At 42.3% G+C, this 21,164-nt stretch overlaps 1 protein-coding gene across 2 annotated transcripts in view; it reads left to right on the forward strand.

Annotated features, from left to right (window-relative positions):
• The window catches only part of MTMR12 (myotubularin related protein 12), a 66,427-nt gene that overhangs the window by 24,292 nt on the left and 20,971 nt on the right, over positions 1-21,164 (forward strand). For both annotated transcript variants that reach the window (XM_019800375.2, XM_034657048.1), the window contains exons 2-8: positions 2,038-2,098; positions 4,659-4,801; positions 6,102-6,174; positions 6,915-7,045; positions 8,720-8,813; positions 11,947-12,076; positions 18,938-19,013. In XM_019800375.2, coding sequence (XP_019655934.2) covers positions 2,038-2,098; positions 4,659-4,801; positions 6,102-6,174; positions 6,915-7,045; positions 8,720-8,813; positions 11,947-12,076; positions 18,938-19,013 — 708 coding nt within the window. The remainder of the gene's footprint in view (positions 1-2,037; positions 2,099-4,658; positions 4,802-6,101; positions 6,175-6,914; positions 7,046-8,719; positions 8,814-11,946; positions 12,077-18,937; positions 19,014-21,164) is intronic.

Genomic DNA, 21,164 nt, shown 5'->3' on the forward strand with positions numbered 1-21,164 from the left:
TGAGAGACTATGGACTATGAGGAACAAACTGAAGACTTCAGAGGGAAGGGGGGTGGGGGAATGGGATAGACCGGTGATGGGCAGTAAGGAGGGCACGTATTGCATGGTGCACTGGGTGTTATACACAACTAATGAAGCATCGAACTTTGCATCGGAATCCGGGGATGTATTGTATGGTGACAACATAATATAATAAAAAAAAAAAAACTTAAAAAAAAAAAAAAGAAGATGCTACTTCTGCAGACATACTAGTAGGGCTAGTCCTCTTCAAACTGGCTGCAGTGTTTGACCTGAATTCTAAGCACTAGTCAAGATGATCACTAGTTTTCTAACAGCTGATTGAATTTAATGAATAGTTTTGTTGTCTCCTTGGAGAATGATGAGAGACCTGTCAAAAATAATTGTGCTTTAATTTAGTTCCGTGCCAAAGGCACATGATGAAAGCTCCATGAGAATTTCTAAATTACCACAACACTCATAGCATTTCTATATGCAAGATGCACTTTCTAGAGCAATGCATCAGAATCATCTGGGGAGCTTTTTGCAAAACCAGAGGCCCAGCTGGATCCCCGGCACTCAGATTCCTTACACTTGAGGTGAGGCATGAGCACCTGCAGCGGTAACAAGATCCCCAGATGATGTGACACTCCCCAAGTCTAAGAAGCACTGCCTCTTCAGAAGGATTTGATTTACTGGCATCTTTTGGGATGTAAACTGTAACCATCTCTAAGATACATCATGCTGAAAATGGGTTCTCTGAGGGGTGCCCGGGTGACTCAGTTAAGTGCCTGACTTTGGCTCAGGTCATGCATGGTCTCAGGGTCCTGGGATTGAGCCCCCCCCCGCCCCGCCCCGTGGGGCTCCTCCACACTCAGCTTGTCCCTCTGCCCCTCCCCCTGCTTGTGTTCACATTCTATCTCAAATATAAATCTTTTTTGAAAAATGGGTTCTCTGAAACAGCTACGATTTTCTTCAACTTCAAGATTTCAGTAGTCAGTGTTTCAGTCTGAATTCACAACTTGAGGAAATTCCTACCACCTAGAACCTCATGCCAAAGAACAAAACAAAATAAATTCTGATTTTATTTGTTAACAAAGCTGGTTGTGCCGTGTAGAATTTTCCATAGTGAAGATTTGACTGGCTTTATCCCTATGGTGTCATTTAACATGTTTCTCTGTCCCAATGTTTGTTATAAATTGGTAGATTGATACAGAAACCCAGGCCGAGTGAGGGTAGATACTTTGGCAAGACTGCTTAATAGATGGTATGGTATATTGCCTTAGGAGGCCAAGCAGGCCTCTCCTTTTGTTATGTTAACACCCATTTATGACCTTTGCTTTGTTCCACTTGTTCTTTAAGGATTGCTAAGTATATTTGAATACCCAAAAAACAGTGAACCCAACATGAAGGATTAGAAGATCTTTTCGTTGAGAAACAGTGACAGAGAACCTGGCCTTGATTCCTTATTAGAAGTGATTGTGTCCCATTGCACTGCCTTGGGGTTTTAGGTTATTTGGAATGTTTTCCCATCTGTCTTTAGTGCATCTTGATATGCTACAGAGTAGATGGATTGGTATTGACTTGACACATTGCTATTTTCCTGTTCTTACCTTCAGGCCCTTTACATATGTCTGTTTTCTCTCAAGAACACATAATCATATTTTGTTTTAGATCCTTGGTTCTCACTGGAGGGAGAAGGGAGTTGTGCTGTGGAATGTCTCCCATTCTCTGACTGTGTCGGAGCTACCTTACTTTCTATGTAACATTTGTTCTTTTGGATAGGGAGTGCCCATCCCTGCCCCTCCACTGGGGAAAACTAATAGTTGTCAATCCTAAATAGTTCAGTACATTGAACTAACTTGCTGGAATTTCCTGTCTTCCTTTAGTTAAAAATACATTTTTAAAAAGTAGCTTGTTAAATAAAAAACTCCTGAGGTTATATGATGTTTTAGTGTGTATTCTGAAAGCATGACTTTATGTTATTCATTTTGAGCCCTTAAACAAAGAAAAATATTACCATTTATTCTTCTCTTTTAGGAAATTCACACAAACGAGAAGGAAGTAACAGAGAAGGAAGTAACTCTTCACTTGTTGCCAGGTAACGGTCATGTTAGCTTCAGACCTCATGTGCAGCTCAGAGCCAGTGATAAATTATGTCATCCCTAGTATTGCTATATATAAACTCCTTTGTTTTCATCCAGAAAGCATATAATAGGGATGAGTTGGACAAAAATATCAAGGTCTTTAGTTCAGTCACTACATACCTAGGTCTGAGTGTTATAACATCTGCCAAGAATTTTTCTGTTTTCCCCTCCACCCAAGCTGATGAAAATAAGCCTGAGAAATTCACCTCCTTCACAAGCAAATTAGGCCTTTTTTGGGTCTCTATACTTGGACGCATCTAGTATTCTAGTCCCCACTCAGGAAAATGCTGGTCCCCCACAGAGCCTTTCATTCCACACACTCCTCCTGCTGCCCAGGTCCAGCTGCCCTGGACTAGCACAGCTGCCTAGGCCTCCCCAGGCAAGCGTCGGCTGGCCTCACCTGTGGTCTCTGCGTCTGCATCTGAGTGTAAGAGCCAGGCAGTCTTGGGGTTTACTGACCCTAGTTGCTGCCAGGGCTTTGCTCTGAGGTCATCATTGAGAGTCTGAATTGGTTGGATATTTTTGAGATGGAAGAGAGACTCTATACCTGAAGTTAAGCTTTAATCATTCCTGAATTCAGAGACAGAAACTGCTTGGTGGTTGTATCCCCTTCCACGTGTGGGGCTGTCCTGGGGGCTGTACATTCAGTTCTTCTTCCATTTTTTCTAATCCCAATAGCTTTTTTTCATTAGAGTTTTTAGGTGTATTTCCCCAAAGCAATAGAGGTCTCATTCTGGTACTACTGTTTATTGAGAGGATATGAATATGCACAAATTTCTGACTGATCTACCTTATTTGGTAAATATATTAGGATCCTGAAACTTGAAAAAAAATATATCTAAGTTTCAAAGGTGTTTTTTTGTTTTGTTTTGTTTTTTGTTTTGTTTTGTTTTTTACCAATAATGGCCTAAACCTTAATGCACATACCACGTTGTCCTTCCTTTTCTTGGGTCATAGATCCTGATACTTTCATTTTTAGTTTAGTGTTACGCACATTCTTTCATCCTCTGGATTACCTGTGGTCTCTTCTAGATGTGCTGCCTCCATTTCCCAGACTAGACCATGATTTTTTCCAGCTCCCGCCTCCCATGATTTGAGACTGTCTCTGCACAAGCAAGCTGATAGTGATGGCGTGCCGACTTGCAGAGCCGCCTGGGATGTTGTATTAGCCACTGCCTGCCAATGTCTAGTCTCCAGCACACGGCCATGGCCTGACCTGGCTTGCCTGGTCTTGGGGAGACACTATTAAAAGCGGTTTCATGCTAAGAGTTGAAAGCACAGGAAGCCTTGTTCTCGAATCTTCCACCTTGAACTAGTTAAGCACCTTTTCCGAACTATCTTAAACCCTAATGAGGCCCCGATTCATTGTTTTCTTCAAGCCCTGTGGTCCCTCTAGAGGCTGACCTAGTCACTGAGCCACCTTCCCGTATTTCCTTAGTAATTAACCCCATGGGAGGTGGAAAAATACACCATAATATGCATACCTTGATAGCCTCAGTGTCTGAAACTCTTCTTTATTTTCATGTTGAAAGTTAGATCAAGTGAATTTTGAGCCAAAAAGTACATTCAGAGACACTGAAGGTAATATCCAGAGGGAGAGTCTAAGGGGAGATGGTTGTCTGTTGAAAAGGAAGAAAATTCCTTTTCTTTTTTGTTACAAAATATTTGCACTTGGTTTTTTATATCTTCCATCTCCTTCTCCTTTTTCTGCTCTCATCCCGACGTCCAGCCCTCATAAACTCTGCTTCTAGGCAGCAGCGAACGGTTACCTATCCTGAAATCCTAATCTTGACTGTGAAGTCCTCTCTATCTCCAGGAAATACAGCTGCTCGAGCAGGCTGGGCGCCTGCAGATGGAGCAGGAAAGGTGACACACTGAGAGGAAATACCCTCAACTAAGAAAGAGAGGAAACTGTTTTTTTCCCACAAACCTCTGACCTCCCTTTTCCTCCCATCCTCGTCTGTGGAGCCAGAATGCGTGTGGTCATGCTGCACCTCTGTGTCTGAGGCAGCTGCCTGCAAGCTCTGTGGCCGGGGAGGCACCCCGCTTTTTCTCGGCGGGTCCAGAGTGAGAGATGATGGCCCACTCTCCCCACAAAGCGGGCCTGAGCTCTGTGTTCTAGAGCCTCGCTGATTTCACCCATTTAGGGTATTACTTCTAGGGAATGCCTGCTTGGGCCCAAGTAATAGGAACCCTGATACCTGTGCTTGCAAGTGTAGCTGAGATCATTTCCACATATTGGACGCTTTCCTTATTCACAGCGAGAAGATAAGGAAGTGCCCTGTGTGAAGGTATATCTGAGCCATTTTGGTTTCCCCTACCCGGCCCCCAAGCTGCTTCATCTTCGTGCATCAGGTTTGCAGTTCCTGCTGTGCTGGAAAGTGTAGAATTCTGAAGGGCTGCAGTGTATCGTGTGTTTGTCTTTCCTGGGACTAGAGATGGGGAAGCTTTTACTGTTTGCAAATTGTATGTTCCCTGAGGACTTTCAAGAGGACTTGTTTTGGTTTCGATCAGGTGAACAGCTGCTTTGTGAAGCCAGCACAGTGCTGAAGTATGTCCAGGAAGATTCCTGTCAGCGTGGGATCTATGGAAAACTTGTCTGCACAGACTTTAAGATTGCTTTCTTGGGTGATGACGAATCTGCATTGGATAATGATGTATGTATGAGCTGCATTTGCCTGAGTTTGAGGGGAACAGTGCAATTGTGGCCCCATTGTCTTTTTTCCCAGCTCCTCAATGACTCTGCTCCCCTCACCCTCCCCGCCAGCACACATTAAACACAAAAGACAGAAGTCCTCACCACTATATTGCTCTCTATCCTATGGGATCTCTTTTCAGTGGTGGGACCATTCCCACCTCAAGGGCCTCAAGTCATGCCAACTTGTTCTTATTTTCTTTGGTATTTCAGCACAGTATGTATCACTCATTGGAATCACATCTTCCCAAATATACTAGTTCCCCATGTTTTCTGTATACTGAGCTGTCCCTCAAATTCAGGAACTGAGTTCGGTTATGAAACTGATGCTGAATGCAGCACTTGAATTTGGGTTTACTTTGCCCCGAGTTGCAGTGTCCTTGTAAGACTCGTCCCTACTAATGGAGAATGGGCTAGTGGAGTGAGGGAAAGGACTGCCTACACCACTTGGGGAGTGCTGTATGTTGATGCAAACCCAGCTGTCCCGGCCCACCCTTGCTGCCTTCGAGTGTGGTCTTATGTGCTGCCGTCTGCTCTAGTGGCTTGGCTCCTCGTCCTGTCTAAATACAGACAGCGTTCACAGAAGCTTGAATCTTCCAGTGTTTTCTCCCTAAACCTGGCTTCATGGAGCTGTCACTCACCAGTTTGCATTTGTGTAGAGAAATCCGAACCTCTCCAAGTGATTGTGGCATGGCCGGTTTGCCTGGGAGCAGCCCAGGAATGGCATGTCGTGCTTGGGTTTGAAAAATAAAGTGCTTACCAGCTTTCCTTGCACACGTCATCATCCCTTTCCTAGAGAATGTGGCTGGCTCCATTTCCCTGTTTGTTTTTTAGAGTGTACACTCAATTTTCCCCACAGTTTTATTGAGATATAATTAACATAGCATAGTACTATTTTAAGGAATGTAACATAATGATTTGATACATGTAGATATTGCATAATGATTACCAGAATAAGTTTAGTTAACTTCTCTTATCTCATAAAGTTACAAATTTGTTTTCCTTGTGATGAGAAGATCTTCCTTAGCAACTTTCAAATGTATGATACAGTTTTATTAACTATAATCACCAGGCTCTACATTACATCCCATAATTTGTTTATCATAACCAGAAGTTTGTCTCTTTTGACAACCATCACCCATTTCTTCCACCCCCTCTCTGTTTTTCCTAATGTGCAATTGGAAAATGGTGATTTGCTCTGCCTATAAATGTACAATAGGGCATAGAAAGAAGTCACAGTTGTTTCCTTTTGAATCTTTTAGGAAACCCAATTTAAGAATAAGGTTATAGGAGAAAATGACATCACACTCCACTGCGTTGATCAGATTTATGGAGGTAGGTATCTTTTCCACTGGGGTGATGCCAGCCTTTGAAAGTATAGTTGATAATGATAACATTTCTATGGTCTTTTACAGTTTACTAAAATTTCTTTACATATTTATTTTGTTTAAATCAGTTTTATGGATGAGAAAATTGAGGTGTAAAGTGGCTTATTTGAGGCCACTTAGCTGGCAGAGCTTGCATTTGAATTTGGAACATTATCTGCTAGATCATACTGTGGCTGTCCATGTTAGGTGTGTAGGTTTTATTCTAAAGACTAATCTGATAAAGGTTTGTTGCACTGCACTCTGAGTCTTTTCTGCTAAGGGTCAAGCCTCTCTCTGCTTCACTTCTATATTCTTGCAGTAAGCGCTTTTTCAGAAATTCAGTAGCCTTTTACGATGATCCGAACACCAGTAGGTGCTGTGCAGTCCAAATTCTGGGGCAGGGGGGACATGTCAGGAGGGGCCCCTGGCCATAAAGCCAGGACTTGACTGTCTTGACAGCATGTCCCTAGTGACCCCCTTCCATCTTTTGTAATCTTAGCTTCTGGAGTCAATCCATTTTGAGCTTGTCCAGAGGAATGAAGAACGCTGCTGGTTGTCAGAGAGCCGGGGCCCCTGCTGACAGTTACTTCGAAGATAGCACCTTTCCTCTCACTTTTGAGAGGTGTGAATAGTCTACCTTGTTTCCTCAGCTTTAACTTTTTGCCTTATAACACGATTTCCCTTCTTGATTTCATCATCGATGTGTAGTGTTTGATGAGAAAAAGAAACCTCTCTTTGGACAACTGAAGAAATACCCTGAGAAACTCATCATCCACTGCAAAGACCTGCGAGTGTTCCACTTTGGTCTGAGGTACACAAAAGAAGAGGAAGTCAAAAGGGTAACTAGTTGCATGTATATGTAGGTTTTCTTTCCCATCAGGTGTCAACACTAACTCTTACTTTTTGCTTATATTGCACAAAGGCGGAGGGGGAGCATTTCACTCTGTAAAGTTGAAATTGGTTTATAATCACACGCTTTGATTAGAATTGAGAGAGAATTTGGTGAAGTGTGCCTGTGTATTATGTTGGCACATGCTACCTTTAATCCTAGAGTTCGTAATGGCTTTATTTCTGGAGCCTCTAAAGAGTGGGAGGTGATAAATCAGGGTCAGGAGGCAGCTTCTTCTCCCACATCTGACAGGCTTTCCAAAAAGTAGTAGCAGAGGCTCCCAGCTCCTGGCATGGGGGAGCTCATATCGGAAGTAGTAGAAGCATGTGGGAGGAGGAAGAGGTAAAGCCGAGTTACCGAATGAGTCCTGTGATTCCAGATACTAAGGAAACTTAATCTGGTTGCTGTAGCAAATCGAAATATATAACTGGATGAACTGGTTATCGTGGTCACTGTAACTTCTACGATTTATCTTACTGAGGTATTGAAGGTCTCAAACTTGCCACTGTTGTGGTAAATCCATCAGGGGAAATGTGGAGAGAGGCCAGCTCACCTGTTGTTCTGCCTACAGTTGAGTTATACACAGTTACAGGTAACTCCTTGGTTTTCTTTTAGGGAGTGTGGTAGTAGTTAGAGTAATAAACATGACTCCGGTATCTATTCTGAGCAGGAAAAGAGTGGTGTATGTAGGGAAAGTCCCTGAGAAGCCAGAAACTTCATTTTGAATGATGATTTTAGTTATCTGTCCAAACATACTTTTGTTTGGAAACTTCAAGCAGAAAGCACAATGGATTGATTTTTCTAATCTTCTAGAAGAAGGTGTTAAAGGCGACAAGTGGATCAGAATAGCTAAGTGTCTTGGTTATTATCTGATATTAGCCCTATGTCTCTGATGTGTAAGATTTTTAGAGTATCTGAATATGGCACTTACGTTTTTATAGCACCTTGTTTTAGAGAAACGAGACTATGTTTAAAAAATTTCCATAGAAATCGGGGACACCAGGTTGACTCGGTTGGGCACCTGACTCTTCACTTTGGCTCAGGTCATAATCTCAGGGTGGTGAGATCAAGCCCCACGTTGGGCTCCACAGTGAGTCTGCTTAAGACTCTCTCTCCCTCTCTCCTTCCTCCCACCCCCCCCCACAGGCATGTGCTCTTATTCTCTCAAATGAATGGATAAATTTAAAAAAAATTTTTTTTTTTAATTTTCCTAGAAATTCAGGGACGCGAGGGTGCTTAGTCAGTTGAGCGTCCAACTCTTGGTTTCAGGTCATGGTCTCAGGGTCATGGGATCAAGCCCTGCCTTGGGATCTGTGCTTGGTGCAGAGTCTGTTTGGGATTCTTTCCCTTCCACTCCTTTTCCTGTTTTCTCTCTCTCTCTCTCAAATAAATAAATAAATAAATAAATAAAAATCTTTAAAATTTCCCTAGAAATTCAAAGCTCTTAGAAAATGTGACAAAATTGTTAATATTCTGTTTACTTGGCATTATTCCAAAAGTTATCATAGAGCCCTTAGAGTTTGCATGCTACCCATAGGAGCCTACTAGCATGACTGAAAGCCTAGATAAGTCAGTGTTCATCTGCCAAAAGCATGACTGTACCCATTGTTTGGTTCTTTTCTAGATTGTCAGTGGCATAATTCATCATACCCAAGCTCCTAAACTGCTTAAAAGATTATTTCTGTTTTCCTATGCAAGTGCTGCACAAAACAATACAGGTGAGTGTCTTCTGGGTTCTAATTTGCAGGTAGCAGACCCTTTAAATTCCTATCTGAAACTAGCAGGCAAAAGCCCATCCATGAGTTTTTTTTTCCTCTTTCCTATCAATTGGCTGCCTCTTGCTTGGGTAAGTCATCCAAGTTTCCTTTTTTTTTCCTGTGATCTTTGTTGCTCTAACTTATCTTTTAGGTTTATTTGCTTTTTTTTGTGAGGGATTATTGGTTTGATTGTTTCTTATGAAAGATAAAATCAACATACTATAACAGGGAATATGAGACTGTAGAGAAATAAAATTCAGACAAGTTTAAAATAATCCTGTTTGTTCCGGGGTTCTTCTACTTTAACGTATTTGATTTCATTTCACAACACTCTGGAGAATGTCTTGCATTCTAGAAAGCCTTTAAACAACCAGAGCATGCTCTGTAGCAAATATTTTGGGGGAAATGGAACCATTGTACATAAGAGAGCACATCAGAAAGCAGGTATGCTTACATAATTTAAAATTCCAAGTGTTTTCCATTCAGTTCACTGAAAAAGGGAGCAATCTTTTAACTAAGAAACTTCGGTCATTTGAATTAGCTATTAATACTGCCTAGCATCGTACAGTGTTTCCACAGATGTCTGTCTTCTCCTTCTCTCCATCTCCTTCGTCTGTTTACTTACTCTGCTGGTCAATCTTAACATCAGGTTGATGTTGAGGACTCTGTGTGCTATGTACTTTTCATCAGGGAAGTGGCATGTTAGTTTAACAGCATACATGGGGCTTTCTGGAGTGTAGAGTTGAACTGCTCATTTGGTCAACATTTTTGAATGCTGGCTGTGGGTCAGGACTTGGGGATGGAAGTGAATAGGACGAAATCCCTGTCCTCTACGAGCATCAAGTCAGGCAGAGACAGCTGAGAGATGTGTCCTCTGGTGGAGGGGCTGGTCACACTGTGGGCAGTGGGCTAGCCGATAGTGGAGGATATGGGGGTCTCTGGTGGGCACAGAGGAGTATTTTAGGGTGTCTGGTGGGCACAGCGGGATCAGCATGTGCAGAGATGTAGCTATCTGAGAGAACAGGTTGCATTTTGGAAACTGTGATGACTTAGTAGAAAAGCTGTGAGTTTTGGGGTCTGTCCCACTTGAGTTCAAATCCTTGCCCAGCTGTTCAGTAGCTGTATGATCCGGGGGATGACACTAAATTCTTGGGGCATCTGTTTTCTCATTTTAAAAACAGCAGTGTTAAATCCTCTGTTTGTTAAATGCATGGCACGTAGGGTGCAGTTAATTAAGTGAGGGTTGATTGAAAGTGTAACTGCATATTATTCAGGGTGGATTATGTTCAGAGAATTACACTAACTTAAGATAATTCTTAGCTCTACTGTTAGACCGAACATAAAATCAGTTCATTAATTTCATCTTTGTGAATGACAGATCTTTTCACTGTAGCTATACATGCAAATGCTGAGTAATTGGCTTACAACAGCTTGTTGCAATATGAGAGATACAAATATGACTTATTTATGAATTACTATAATTTATATAAACATCTATTGGGTTTATATTTGAAAAATCATACTCTAGGAATTCTGCCCCTTCCTTATATCCTGACTCTTGGTCTAAACTCAGGATAGTTTCTTGGCTCCCCAAGACTGTGTTGATCTGTGTTCCAAAACCCTTACCTTGAGTGACTCTGGCAGTTTCTTCACCTAGTGGTGTTTTGTTTTGTTTTGTTTGTGTCACAAGGCCCAGGATATATGCCATCTTCTATTCTATTTCCCTTTTTTTTTTTAATCCTCCTTCCAACGCCCGTTTTTTGAGAAGTAAATGTCATAACTGATGGATGCTAATTGATCAGTTAGCTTTGTGTTTAGTAGTGGTTCGTAGAGGTGGTGCTTTGCAGCCTGAACATCTTCATTTACTTTCTGGCTTGATAATTCACAAAATGTGCTTTGGCTGAAAGGTCCTGAATACTGTGATATGTCGCATTTTAGGGAAGGACTTCCCTGTGTTGCTAAAAGAATGATCTACTCTTGAATAGGAGTCTTACTATTATTTGTGTCCATGGGGAAATTTTTTTGGTGTTTATTACTTTATGGAAATCCTTTACAGCTGTTTGGGTTTGGATTCCAGCTCTGACATTCCTCAGCTCTGTGACCTTAGGCAAGTTTCTTGACCTTTCTGGGCCACATCTGTAAAATGGAGGAATATTACCTACCCTGTAGGATTGTGAAGATTGAGTTAATAAAATGTAGTATGCTCAGAACAGTGCCTGACACATACCAAGTGCTATATAAGCTTAACTGCTGTTTTTGTCATTATTCTTATTATCGTTTGTACTGTGATCTGGTTTTATTTTCATAAAATAGCATGGGGGAGTTTTATCAAACACTATTTTCCCCAAAATGCTTGGGTTTTTTTGAGATGCACAAGGGCTTGAACTAACTGCTTTGTGTAAATAGCCGAGACTGTTTTGATGCGTGTCACCCAGTGGTCTGTGGCTTAGGGGAGGATCAGGGACACATCTGCTGGGCTGCAAGTGTAGTGCTCCTGGACATTTCCCCCCAGCAGGTAGTAGCAGGGCAGGGTAAGGGGCAGAAGTCTCCCTGGCCATGGTGCAGTTCTTGCTAGCAAGCCTTGATCCTCACTGCAGCTGTCTGCTCTAGTGATAGCCTTTAGTAACTATGTCACACTGGCAAATCCTCTTGTTGGCAGTGCATCTTCAAATTGAAGGAGGATTTACATTCAGAGATCTTACATGCTATTTAGATGAGTTTGCCATCTTATGCACATATTGGTAGGGCTAAAAATATTTTATTATTTTAGCATCTGTGCCAACCCTGTCTTCTAGTTCTTCATAGGATCTTTTATGTTATATAAATTATCTCATGGTCAGATGACTGAAAATGGAACTATAAATTACTTTTGCAGGGAGTGGAACAAGAACACCTCCTTTCCTCCAGTATAAAAAGACAGACCCTTAGTCATAATTTTGAGTTAATGACCAAAAAAAAGGAACAAGGTTAGAAATAAGCAGTGAGCTTGCTGTTTTGGATAAAGACGGGCTTAGTGGACGAAATTGGGGTTTCACGTCATTAAAGTACCTGTACTTCACGACCAGATTTTGTCTTTTTAAATTTGTTTTGTTAGCCACCGATCCCAAGAACCATACTGTAATGTTTGACACACTTAAGGACTGGTGTTGGGAGTTGGAGCGGACCAAAGGCAATGTCAAATACAAAGCAGTGAGTGTCAATGAAGGCTATAAAGCCAGTGACAGGTAAGCATTCAGTGCTCTACTTTTTTTTTTTTTCTAACAGCTTTATTGAGGTTGAATTCACATGCCATATAATTCACACATCTGAAGTACACAGTATTTTGAAATCTATTCACAGGGTTGTGCAACCATCACCACAGTCCATTTTAGAATGCTTTCAACAGCCCCAGAAGAAACCTCAGACGCCCTTAGTTGCTTCCCATGTGCCCTCAGCACCCCCAGCCCTAGGCAACCTCTAATCTACTTTCTGTCTTCATAGTTTGCTTATTCTCAATATGTCATATAAATAGAATCCGATAATAAGTGGTCTTTATGCTTGACTTTTTCACTTAGCATGATATTGCCGAGGTTCATCCATGTCGTAGCATGTGTCAGTGTCCTATTCTTTTTTATTGCTGAATAATATTCCACGCTATGGCTGGATCACATTGTATTTATCCATTCATCAGTGGATAGTCTATTATGAATAATGCTGCTATGAACATTTGTTTCCAAGGTTTTAGGTTTCCAGTTCTCGTGTATGTGTGTGCGTGTGTGCGTGTGTGTGTGTGTGTGTATTCCTAGGAGTAGAATTGCTGGATTGTATAGTAACTCTGTGTTTAACTGTCTGAGGAACTGCCAGACTATTTTCCGCAGTGGCTGCACCATTGATACTCTCAGCAGCATAGGAGGGGTTCACGTTTTCCACTTTGATACTATGCTTAAGAAACCCTTAAGATGTCCCTTAAAAAGTGAATTTGTGCCTTTTTTCCCTCATTGTATCTGGAGTCTAAGTATAAAACTATTAGAGGCAGTTTTGAATTTATATTGTGTATTTGCTTTCCTGTTCTTAGCACTTCATTTATTCAATAAAAGTCTTTGTCAGGGCACCTGAGTGGCACAGCCGGTTAGGCATGCAACTCTTGGTTTTGGCTCAGGTCATGATCTTGGGTCGTGGAATTGAGCCCCGCATCAGTCTCCGTGCTCAGTGAGGAGCCTGCTTCTCTCTCTCCCCTCTGTCCTTCCCCCTGTGTGTGCACTCTTTCTCTCTCTCAAATAAATGCGTAAATCTTAAAAAAAAAAAAAAAACTTTGAGTGGCCACTGTGCACCAGGTCCTGGCTGCTGGAGATATAGCAGTAAATAAAGAGCCTAAAAATTCCTGCCCTCCTGAAACTTTCACTCTAGTGGGAGGAAAACAATGATAGAATAAATGAATGATTAGAGAATATTAAAAGGTAATAAGTAGGGGCACCTGGGTGGCTCAGTCATTAAGCATCTGCCTTTGGCTCAGGGTGTGATCCCAGGGTCCTGGGATCGAGCCCTGCACTGGGCTTCCTGCTCCGCTGGGAGCCTGCTTCTTCCTCTCCCACTCCCCCTGCTTGTGTTCCCTCTCTCACTAGCTGTCTCTCTCTCTCTGTCAAATAAATAAATAAAATCTTTAAGAAAAAAAAAATGGTAATAAGTACTATGGAGAAAAATAGATCACAGGGGCTAGGGAGTGCTGGAGGTGTTGGTGGAGAGGGCTGGTCAGGCACAGGGGACAGTAGAGGCAAAGACCCTGAGGTGGAGTGTTGTCTGGCTTCTGTGAGGAACAGCAAGGAGTCCAGGGGCTGGAGAGTTGATGTGATCTGACCTACATTTTTATTTTATAGATTTTTAAAAGATTTTATTTATTTGACAGAGTGAGAGAGCACAAGCAGGGGGAACAGTAGAGGGAGAAGCAGACTCCCCACCAAGCAGAGAGCCCAGTGTGGGGCTCGATCCCAGGACCCTGGGATCATGACCTGAGCCGAAGGCAGATGCTTAACCATCTGAGCCACCCAGGCACTCCGACCTACGTTTTTAAAGGATGACTCTGCAAAATCCTTTTTTTTTTAATCCTTTTTTTTTTTTTAAAGATTTGTTTATTTGAGAGAGAGCACACGTATGCAGGAGAAGCAGAGGGAGAGAACCTCAAGCAGACTTCCCCACAAAGCACTGTGCCCGATGACGCAAGGCTTGATCTCAAAACCCTGAGATCATGACCTAAGCCAAAACCAAGAGTGGGACACTTAACCAACTGTGCTACCCAGGCACCTGTGCATAATCCTTTTTTAGAAGCTTTGAATCTTCTCATTTTGGAGCATACTCCCAGTACCCTGCTAGCAATTTTATAAAATTTGTATTTCTTTTCTTTTTTTTTAAAGATTTTATTTATTTATTTGACAGAGAGAGAGGCAGTGAGAGAGGGAACACAAGCAGGGGGAGTGGGAGAGGGAGATGCAGGCTTCCCGCTGAGCAGGGAGCCCCCGACCTGAGCCGAAGGCAGACACTTAACGACTGAGCCACCCAGGCACCCCAGTATTTCTTTTTGAAAGACATTTTATTTATTTGACAGAGAGAGTATAAGCAGGGGGAGTGACAGGCAGAGGGAAAGGGAGAAGCAGACTCCCTGCTGAGCAAGGAGCCTAATGAGGGACTCGATCCCAGGACCCTGGCATCATGACCTGAGCCGAAGGCAGACACTTAACCGACTAAGCCACCCAGGCACCCCCAGTCTCAAACATTTATAAACTTAGCTCTCCTGACAGCACAACCTGGAATGACAGTGGGAGGGGCTTGCAGAGCAAATGTCATGCCCCCATTCCTGCTTTTCTCCTCCTCTCCTCGTTCCCAGTCACAGAGCTTGAAAAGGGAAAGCTAGCTCTTGCTCGGAAAGAGGTTAGAAACCCCTGCACCTAGGAGGTGATAGTTTGTAGTATGATATTGACACTGAGAAGGCATTCCCATTCCCAGAATTGTTTTTAAAAAATCTTGCCACATACTGATTAAATTCATTGGTGTTTGTGTAATTGTCAGCACATCAAAAATATATCTGGTAGAAGAGGCAGGTGGGGAGGAAGGTTTTAAAGTTTATTTATTTCAGAGAGAGCACAAGTGTGAGCGAGTGTGTGAGAGGGAGAGAATCTTCAAGCAGACACTCCACACTGAGTGTGGAGCCTGAAGTGGGGCTTGATTCCAGGACCCATGAGATCATGACCTGAGCTGAAACCAAGAGTTGGACGCCCAACCGACTGAACTACCCAGGCTCCCTGTGGGAGGGAAGCTTTTATTTAGTGGTTAGCAGGGAAAATGGAGCCTTGGCAAGATTTTAGTGCTGGGAGCACTCAGCGCACACACACACCGCTTGGACTGGCCCAGCCATGCACACAATCCCCCCACCCTTTTCTATCCCTTGGAGAAGATACAGGGCAAGCTGTGCTTTGTTTCTCACCTGGACCACTGGGGTGCTGCCTGTATTGTCTCTGCCACCCACTCTGGTCCCCTAGCATCCATTCTCTGTATCTACAAGGCCCTTCATGGTTTGACTCCTGCCCAACTCCCCTCTGTACCCTCCTCTGACCATACTGACCCCCTGCCATAGGCCTTGCTTGCGTGATCTCCTGTCTGGGATGCTCTTTTTGGTCTTAGCAGCACAAGGGTGGTTGCTTCCATCTGACTTGTCAGATCTTAGCTCAGGTGTTACTTTCATAGGGAGCCTGCCCAAGACTAGGTCAGGTCTCAGTGAGAGCTTTCTTTGTGCTCATGCCTCTCCTCACAGCACTTCCTACAGTTTATTTTTATCTGTGTCACCATTTGGAAATGTTTATTTCTGCAACCTGTCAGCTCTGGAGAATCAAGGACACTTTTTTTCTCATCATTATATCCTCAGTACCAAGTACAGTGCCTGGTTTTAAAAGCACTCAATAAATAGGAAACAGAATGAGTAAATTAATGCAAGCCCTTCCTTCAGTAGTTAGCGGGCAGTCCAGTCAGTCAGGATAGGAAACTGAGGCTCTACTTCATCTTCTCCCAAGGTCAGAGCTGGCTATTCTAGTACCAGTCTTCTCCTGAAAAGCCTTTTTTCTCTCATCCTGCCTTCCTGTCAAGGTACCAGAAGGTCCATTACCTTATGGGGCATGTGTCACACAATGGAGCCTGTGAACTGACGTTGCCCCGGGAAGACATTGTTGTCCTGCTGTTGTCCCTCTGAGGGTTTCCTCACCCTCACGAAGGCTGTGCCTGAGTGGATCAGACAACTTTCCTTCAATAATAAAGTTGTCCTGTATTTGGAAAGGCTGTTGACTTTGTGTTTGAAAGCTCATCCTGACGAATACGGTGACGGTTCTCCAAGGAGGGAGGGTTTGTGGACATGGGGAGCCTCACAGCGGAGAGTCCATGGAATCTCCTAGTAGCTCGTTGGGACAAGAGAGGACATCTCAGACTCCCCGCACTGGTGCAGGGCTGTCCCATCTCTGTGCAGCCTCCTTTCTGGAGCCACTGCATGCTACATATGCTAATACACTTGGTTCTGACATTTTCCCCCCTTTGATGAAAGACTCTTTGTAAGAGAAAATTAACCGGCTAACCAACATGATAAAAAATTTAACCTCACTGGTACTAGTAGGGGAAGACATGCAAATTTTTTAAAACCTTGTCCCCCCCCACCCCACCCCCCGTAGAATGAGCCTCTGGGGAAGGAGCGGAGACTCAGGGCTAAACCCACCCCCACAGGTAGCTCTCCTGTGAAGGCTGAGAAGCTGTGCTGTGTTGTTAAGTGGCTGGCTGGAGCCCCGCTGCTTCCTCAGTCACCCCGGGATTTATATGCAGATGGTGATTCAGTGGGTCCGAGGTTGAGCTGGAGAAATGTGCTCTCCACGTGATGCTGCCACATACTTGGAGTAGCAGGATCTTCTAGAACAGCAGCTGTCATCCTCCTTGTACACCGGGGAGCTTTGGAGCTTTGTTTTTTTTTGTTCAAGCTTCTGATACTTAATAGTTCTGGGGGGGGGGAGCCTGGACTTAGGGAGGTTTTTAATCTTCCTATATGATTTCAATGGGCAGCCTGAGTTCATTGATTTGTGAAGAGAGTTTTTCTGGTGTGTATGGGGGTTGTTTGTTTATTTCAGTGATAACACCTGAAGAAAGGATACCTTACCACCTGTGCATTAAAGCAGACTTATAAGAAAATATTCTGGACACGTCAGACTTCAAAAGTCAAATAATTCTTAACAGTTTTCATGGTTTGAAGTATCTTGTCCTTGACCAGTGTTTTCCAAACCTGATTCTACGTTATAATGTAATGAGAGCTTTTTCTTTTTAATTACCCTTAAGATTTTTTTAATGGAAAATTTAAAGCAGTATAAAAGAAAAGAGAATATGAGAATTCCCTTTTACCCATCATCCCCCTTCAACACTTATTAACTCATGCCTAATCCTATTTTCTCTGTGCTTCCCTTGGATTATTTTGAAATAAATCCCAGACCTTATCATATTTCATTCATGAATTTTTTGACATACATCTCTAACAATTAAGGACTTTTTTATAAATATAACCATAAAACCATTATCACGCTTTTAAAATTTAACATAAAAACCCTCAGTATCATTCAGTAACATAAGTCAGTGTTCAAAAATTTCCCCATTGTTTTTATAAATTTTTGGAACAATTTTTCATCTTTTTTCTGTTTTATCATTAGTGAAGATTCAGTGAGATTGATATCTTGCAATTGATTGGTAGGTTTCTCAATCCTCTTAATCTGTAGATCTTCCCACCATTATTTTCTTGCAATTTATTTGAAGAAACCAGGCTATTTTCTGATTGTTTCCTATAATCTGGATTTTGCTGGTGTTTAAAATGGTGTTCCATGCCCTATGGATTGATTAAATGTAGGGACTTCCAACCTCTTCAACCTAGAAAGTCCGTCTGTCCCACCCATCACCTGATACTTACAGGACTTATTTCAAACATGCAGCATGCATACGGGTGCCATCTGACTATTTTCCATTGTAGTTCTTACACCATAGACACCTTCTAATTTCCCCTGAAGCTTTATTTCAGGCTCTTTGAGTGAAAGGGTTTTCCAGTCTACAGTGATATATTTGCTAACTAGAGGAAGAGGTGGTGTCTCTGTATATCTCTGATCTTTGCAACTCTGCAAACCTAACTTGCCCACTTCCTACCACTTAACAAGTTATTTTTAGAACCTAAATTTTCTCATATAGAAACTGAACTCATACTGGTTGGGTTCAGGTCATAGCCCTACTAATGCTTACTAGTTGTATAACTTGTGAAGGGCCTTAGTGATGCTGTCTGTTTCTCTATCTGTGAAATGAAATAATAGTAGTACATACCTCATAGAGTTGTCGGGAGGATAAAATGAATAATTTGTTTTAAGAAATTCAAGTTTGGCATACAGGAAGCACTTAAGTGTTATCAGAATGCTTGATAAAATGTCTAGGCAGTGGTCATTGTAATTATTGGTTTTTATATTAGTCTGACTGAAAACATGGGTGCTTAATTGCCACTATGTGATGAGAAAGATCACTCCCAATTTTGGAATTCATATGCTTGTAGGTATCATATAGTCCAGTCCCCTCATTTCATGGATGAGGAAACAGACCCAGAGAAGCGAGGTAGCTTACTTAGGGTCACACAGAATTAGGGGCAGAGCTAGGATTTGAACCCAGAGTCCCAGCTGATTTGGCCAGAGATAGTTCATCTGCACTTGTTCTTCTTAAGAGGAAATAAGGTTCGTGTCCTACCACTCTGTTTCGCTTCCTCAGTTCATTAAAGTTGAGCTTTCAGGGGCGCCTGGGTGGCACAGCGGTTAAGCGTCTGCCTTCGGCTCGGGGCGTGATCCCGGCGTTATGGGATCGAGCCACATCGGGCTCCTCTGCTGTGAGCCTGCTTCTTCCTCTCCCACTCCCCCTGCTTGTGTTCCCTCTCTCCCTGGCTGTCTCTATCTCTGTCAAATAAATAAATAAAAAATCTTTTAAAAAAAAAAAAAAAAAAAAAAAAAGTTGAGCTTTCATATTTGGTGAATTACTCCAGTACTAAAACTGATGACCTCTCTTTCTTCTAGATTGCCAGCATACTTTGTTGTCCCCACCCCTCTTCCTGAAGAGGATGTGCGATGCTTTCAGGGTCGCGGCATACCAGTAAGTACATCTGGAAACCGTAATAGCCATGGGTTGCTCATCAGCCCATTCTGGCGAATTATTCTATTTAAAGCCCTTGGCTTTAGTCCTCCATCCAAAAGTGATCCAGAAATATCTCAGGGGATCACTAAAAGAGTCTCTCAGACATGAGACGCCCTGGGACAGCTCTAAAGTTTTCACAGATGCAGTAGACTTTTTAGTAGAAGCTTCTTAGGGATTGAAGAGGATTACAGATCTGCCTAGTGTTGAAAGCCAGCCTGATTTTATACCTGAAATCATTTTGAGGCTGAGTCCCCCCACTCTGAGGCTAGTAGGGTTTAAGATTCTTTTTGGCCCCACTATTAATTTTTGAGTGGGTATGTCCATGTTTTTCCCCAGAGACAACATGGAGAGTTTACTTAGTTTTCATAGAGTAGACTGGGATGGGAGCCATATTTAATGTGTCACTGATCAAAGAAAGCAAGACTCTGGCAGTTACTTCAGTTTCTAATTGGTGGTTGGGGTTGCCAAGCCTTCAGGGAATTTAGTAAGGAATGAGAATTACAAATAAATGCTGTACTGTGCACATGGCTCGTTCACGAAAAAGGTCACTCCTGTATGGGAGGCGAGATGTTTAATCAGGGGTCCCATGCCCAGAAACCCATGTAGGCAGGGCAGGTAATGAGCATGGGCCTTTCAGTGAATCAGAGACCATCTACCTGAGTTAAAGGGAAGGCTGCTTTCTCTGCCAGCTGGTTTGTGCCATGTGGATATGTGGGCCTGGTCTTGCCAGATATCCTGATTTCTCAGGAGAAGCCAGAGATAGGGATTTTTGTGTGAGTTGTGACTTTCCCCAATTTCTAAATGTATGCAACTGATTCAGATGTTTAAAAAACAGGTCTTTGGGCTAGAGGTGGCTCATGCCTACTAGTTTGTAACCTTTGATTGAGAGCAGTGGTTCTCGTACTTTCTGAACTCAACACTCTATACTCTAAAAAGTTATTGAGGATTTCAAAGACTTTCGTTCATCTGGATTATATTGTTTGATATTTGCCATATGAAAAATTAAAACAAAAAATTTTAGTTTATTTTAACAATAAACATCACATGTTAGTGTAAATAACATATTTTTTGTGAAAACTATTGTTCAAAACAAACAAAAACATGTAATAATAGCAGTGTTTACATTTTTAAAAATAGAAAACCAGTGGATTCTTACATCTGCCTCTTTCATTTAGTCTGCTGTAGTATGTTAGGGTTTGGTTGAAGTACCTGAAGAAAATCCAGCCTCAGATCTATATTTGGGAAAGGGAGGAATATTTGTTTACCTTTTCAGATAATTCAGAATATTGTTCTTTGATGGTGCACCAAAAAAAAAAAAAAAAAAAGAAGTGTTGGTTTCATCAATGTTAATTGCAATAAGGAATCTGAAAGCATAATCAATGAATTTTTCATTCTTTGCTAAATTAAAATCCATGGGGTCTGTCTTGTACTTGGAATAGATTTTTTTTTTTAAGATTTTATTTATTTATTTGAAAGAGACAGCTAGCGAGAGAGAGAACACAAGCAGGGGGAGTGGTAGAGGAAGAAGCAGGCTCCCAGCGGAGGAGCCTGATGCGGGGCTTGATCCAGAACGCCGGGATCATGCCCTGAGCTGAAGGCAGACACTTAACGACTGAGCCACCCAGGCGCGCCTGGAATAGATCTTAAAACATGCATGATTTTATGACCTTATATAGTGGTCATTTGGAAAGTGTTGGTTCACGGGGTTATATAGAGCATCCAAATATTAGCATGTTTCCTTATATAAAAATCACATTCATTAACATCACCCTTGTCTCCTCGGAAAAATCTGTGTGTTTTGGGAAGCTGGCTAGCTAGAGGCAGAGATTAGTTTTCCACAGTTCTAATTTTTGCATTAAACTTCAATTTTTATCATTTGCAACAATTTGTCGGTTGTCTTCCTTGAAGTGATAGGGTCACTTCATTCTTTTTTTTTTTTTTTTGAGGATGAACACCCAGTGTTTGACTCTCACTCATTCTTTCAATTCCCTGAAGAGAGCAGCTAGCTCACCTCTCACCTCAGTCACATGAGTGCTTTTCCTCAAGACAAACACTGTACTTCAGTGCTTACTTCCCACTGCATCACATCATTTATAAAGCGTGTTAATA

This window comes from Ailuropoda melanoleuca, chromosome 3, assembly GCF_002007445.2.
Source record: "Ailuropoda melanoleuca isolate Jingjing chromosome 3, ASM200744v2, whole genome shotgun sequence".
Taxonomy (NCBI): domain Eukaryota; kingdom Metazoa; phylum Chordata; class Mammalia; order Carnivora; family Ursidae; genus Ailuropoda; species Ailuropoda melanoleuca.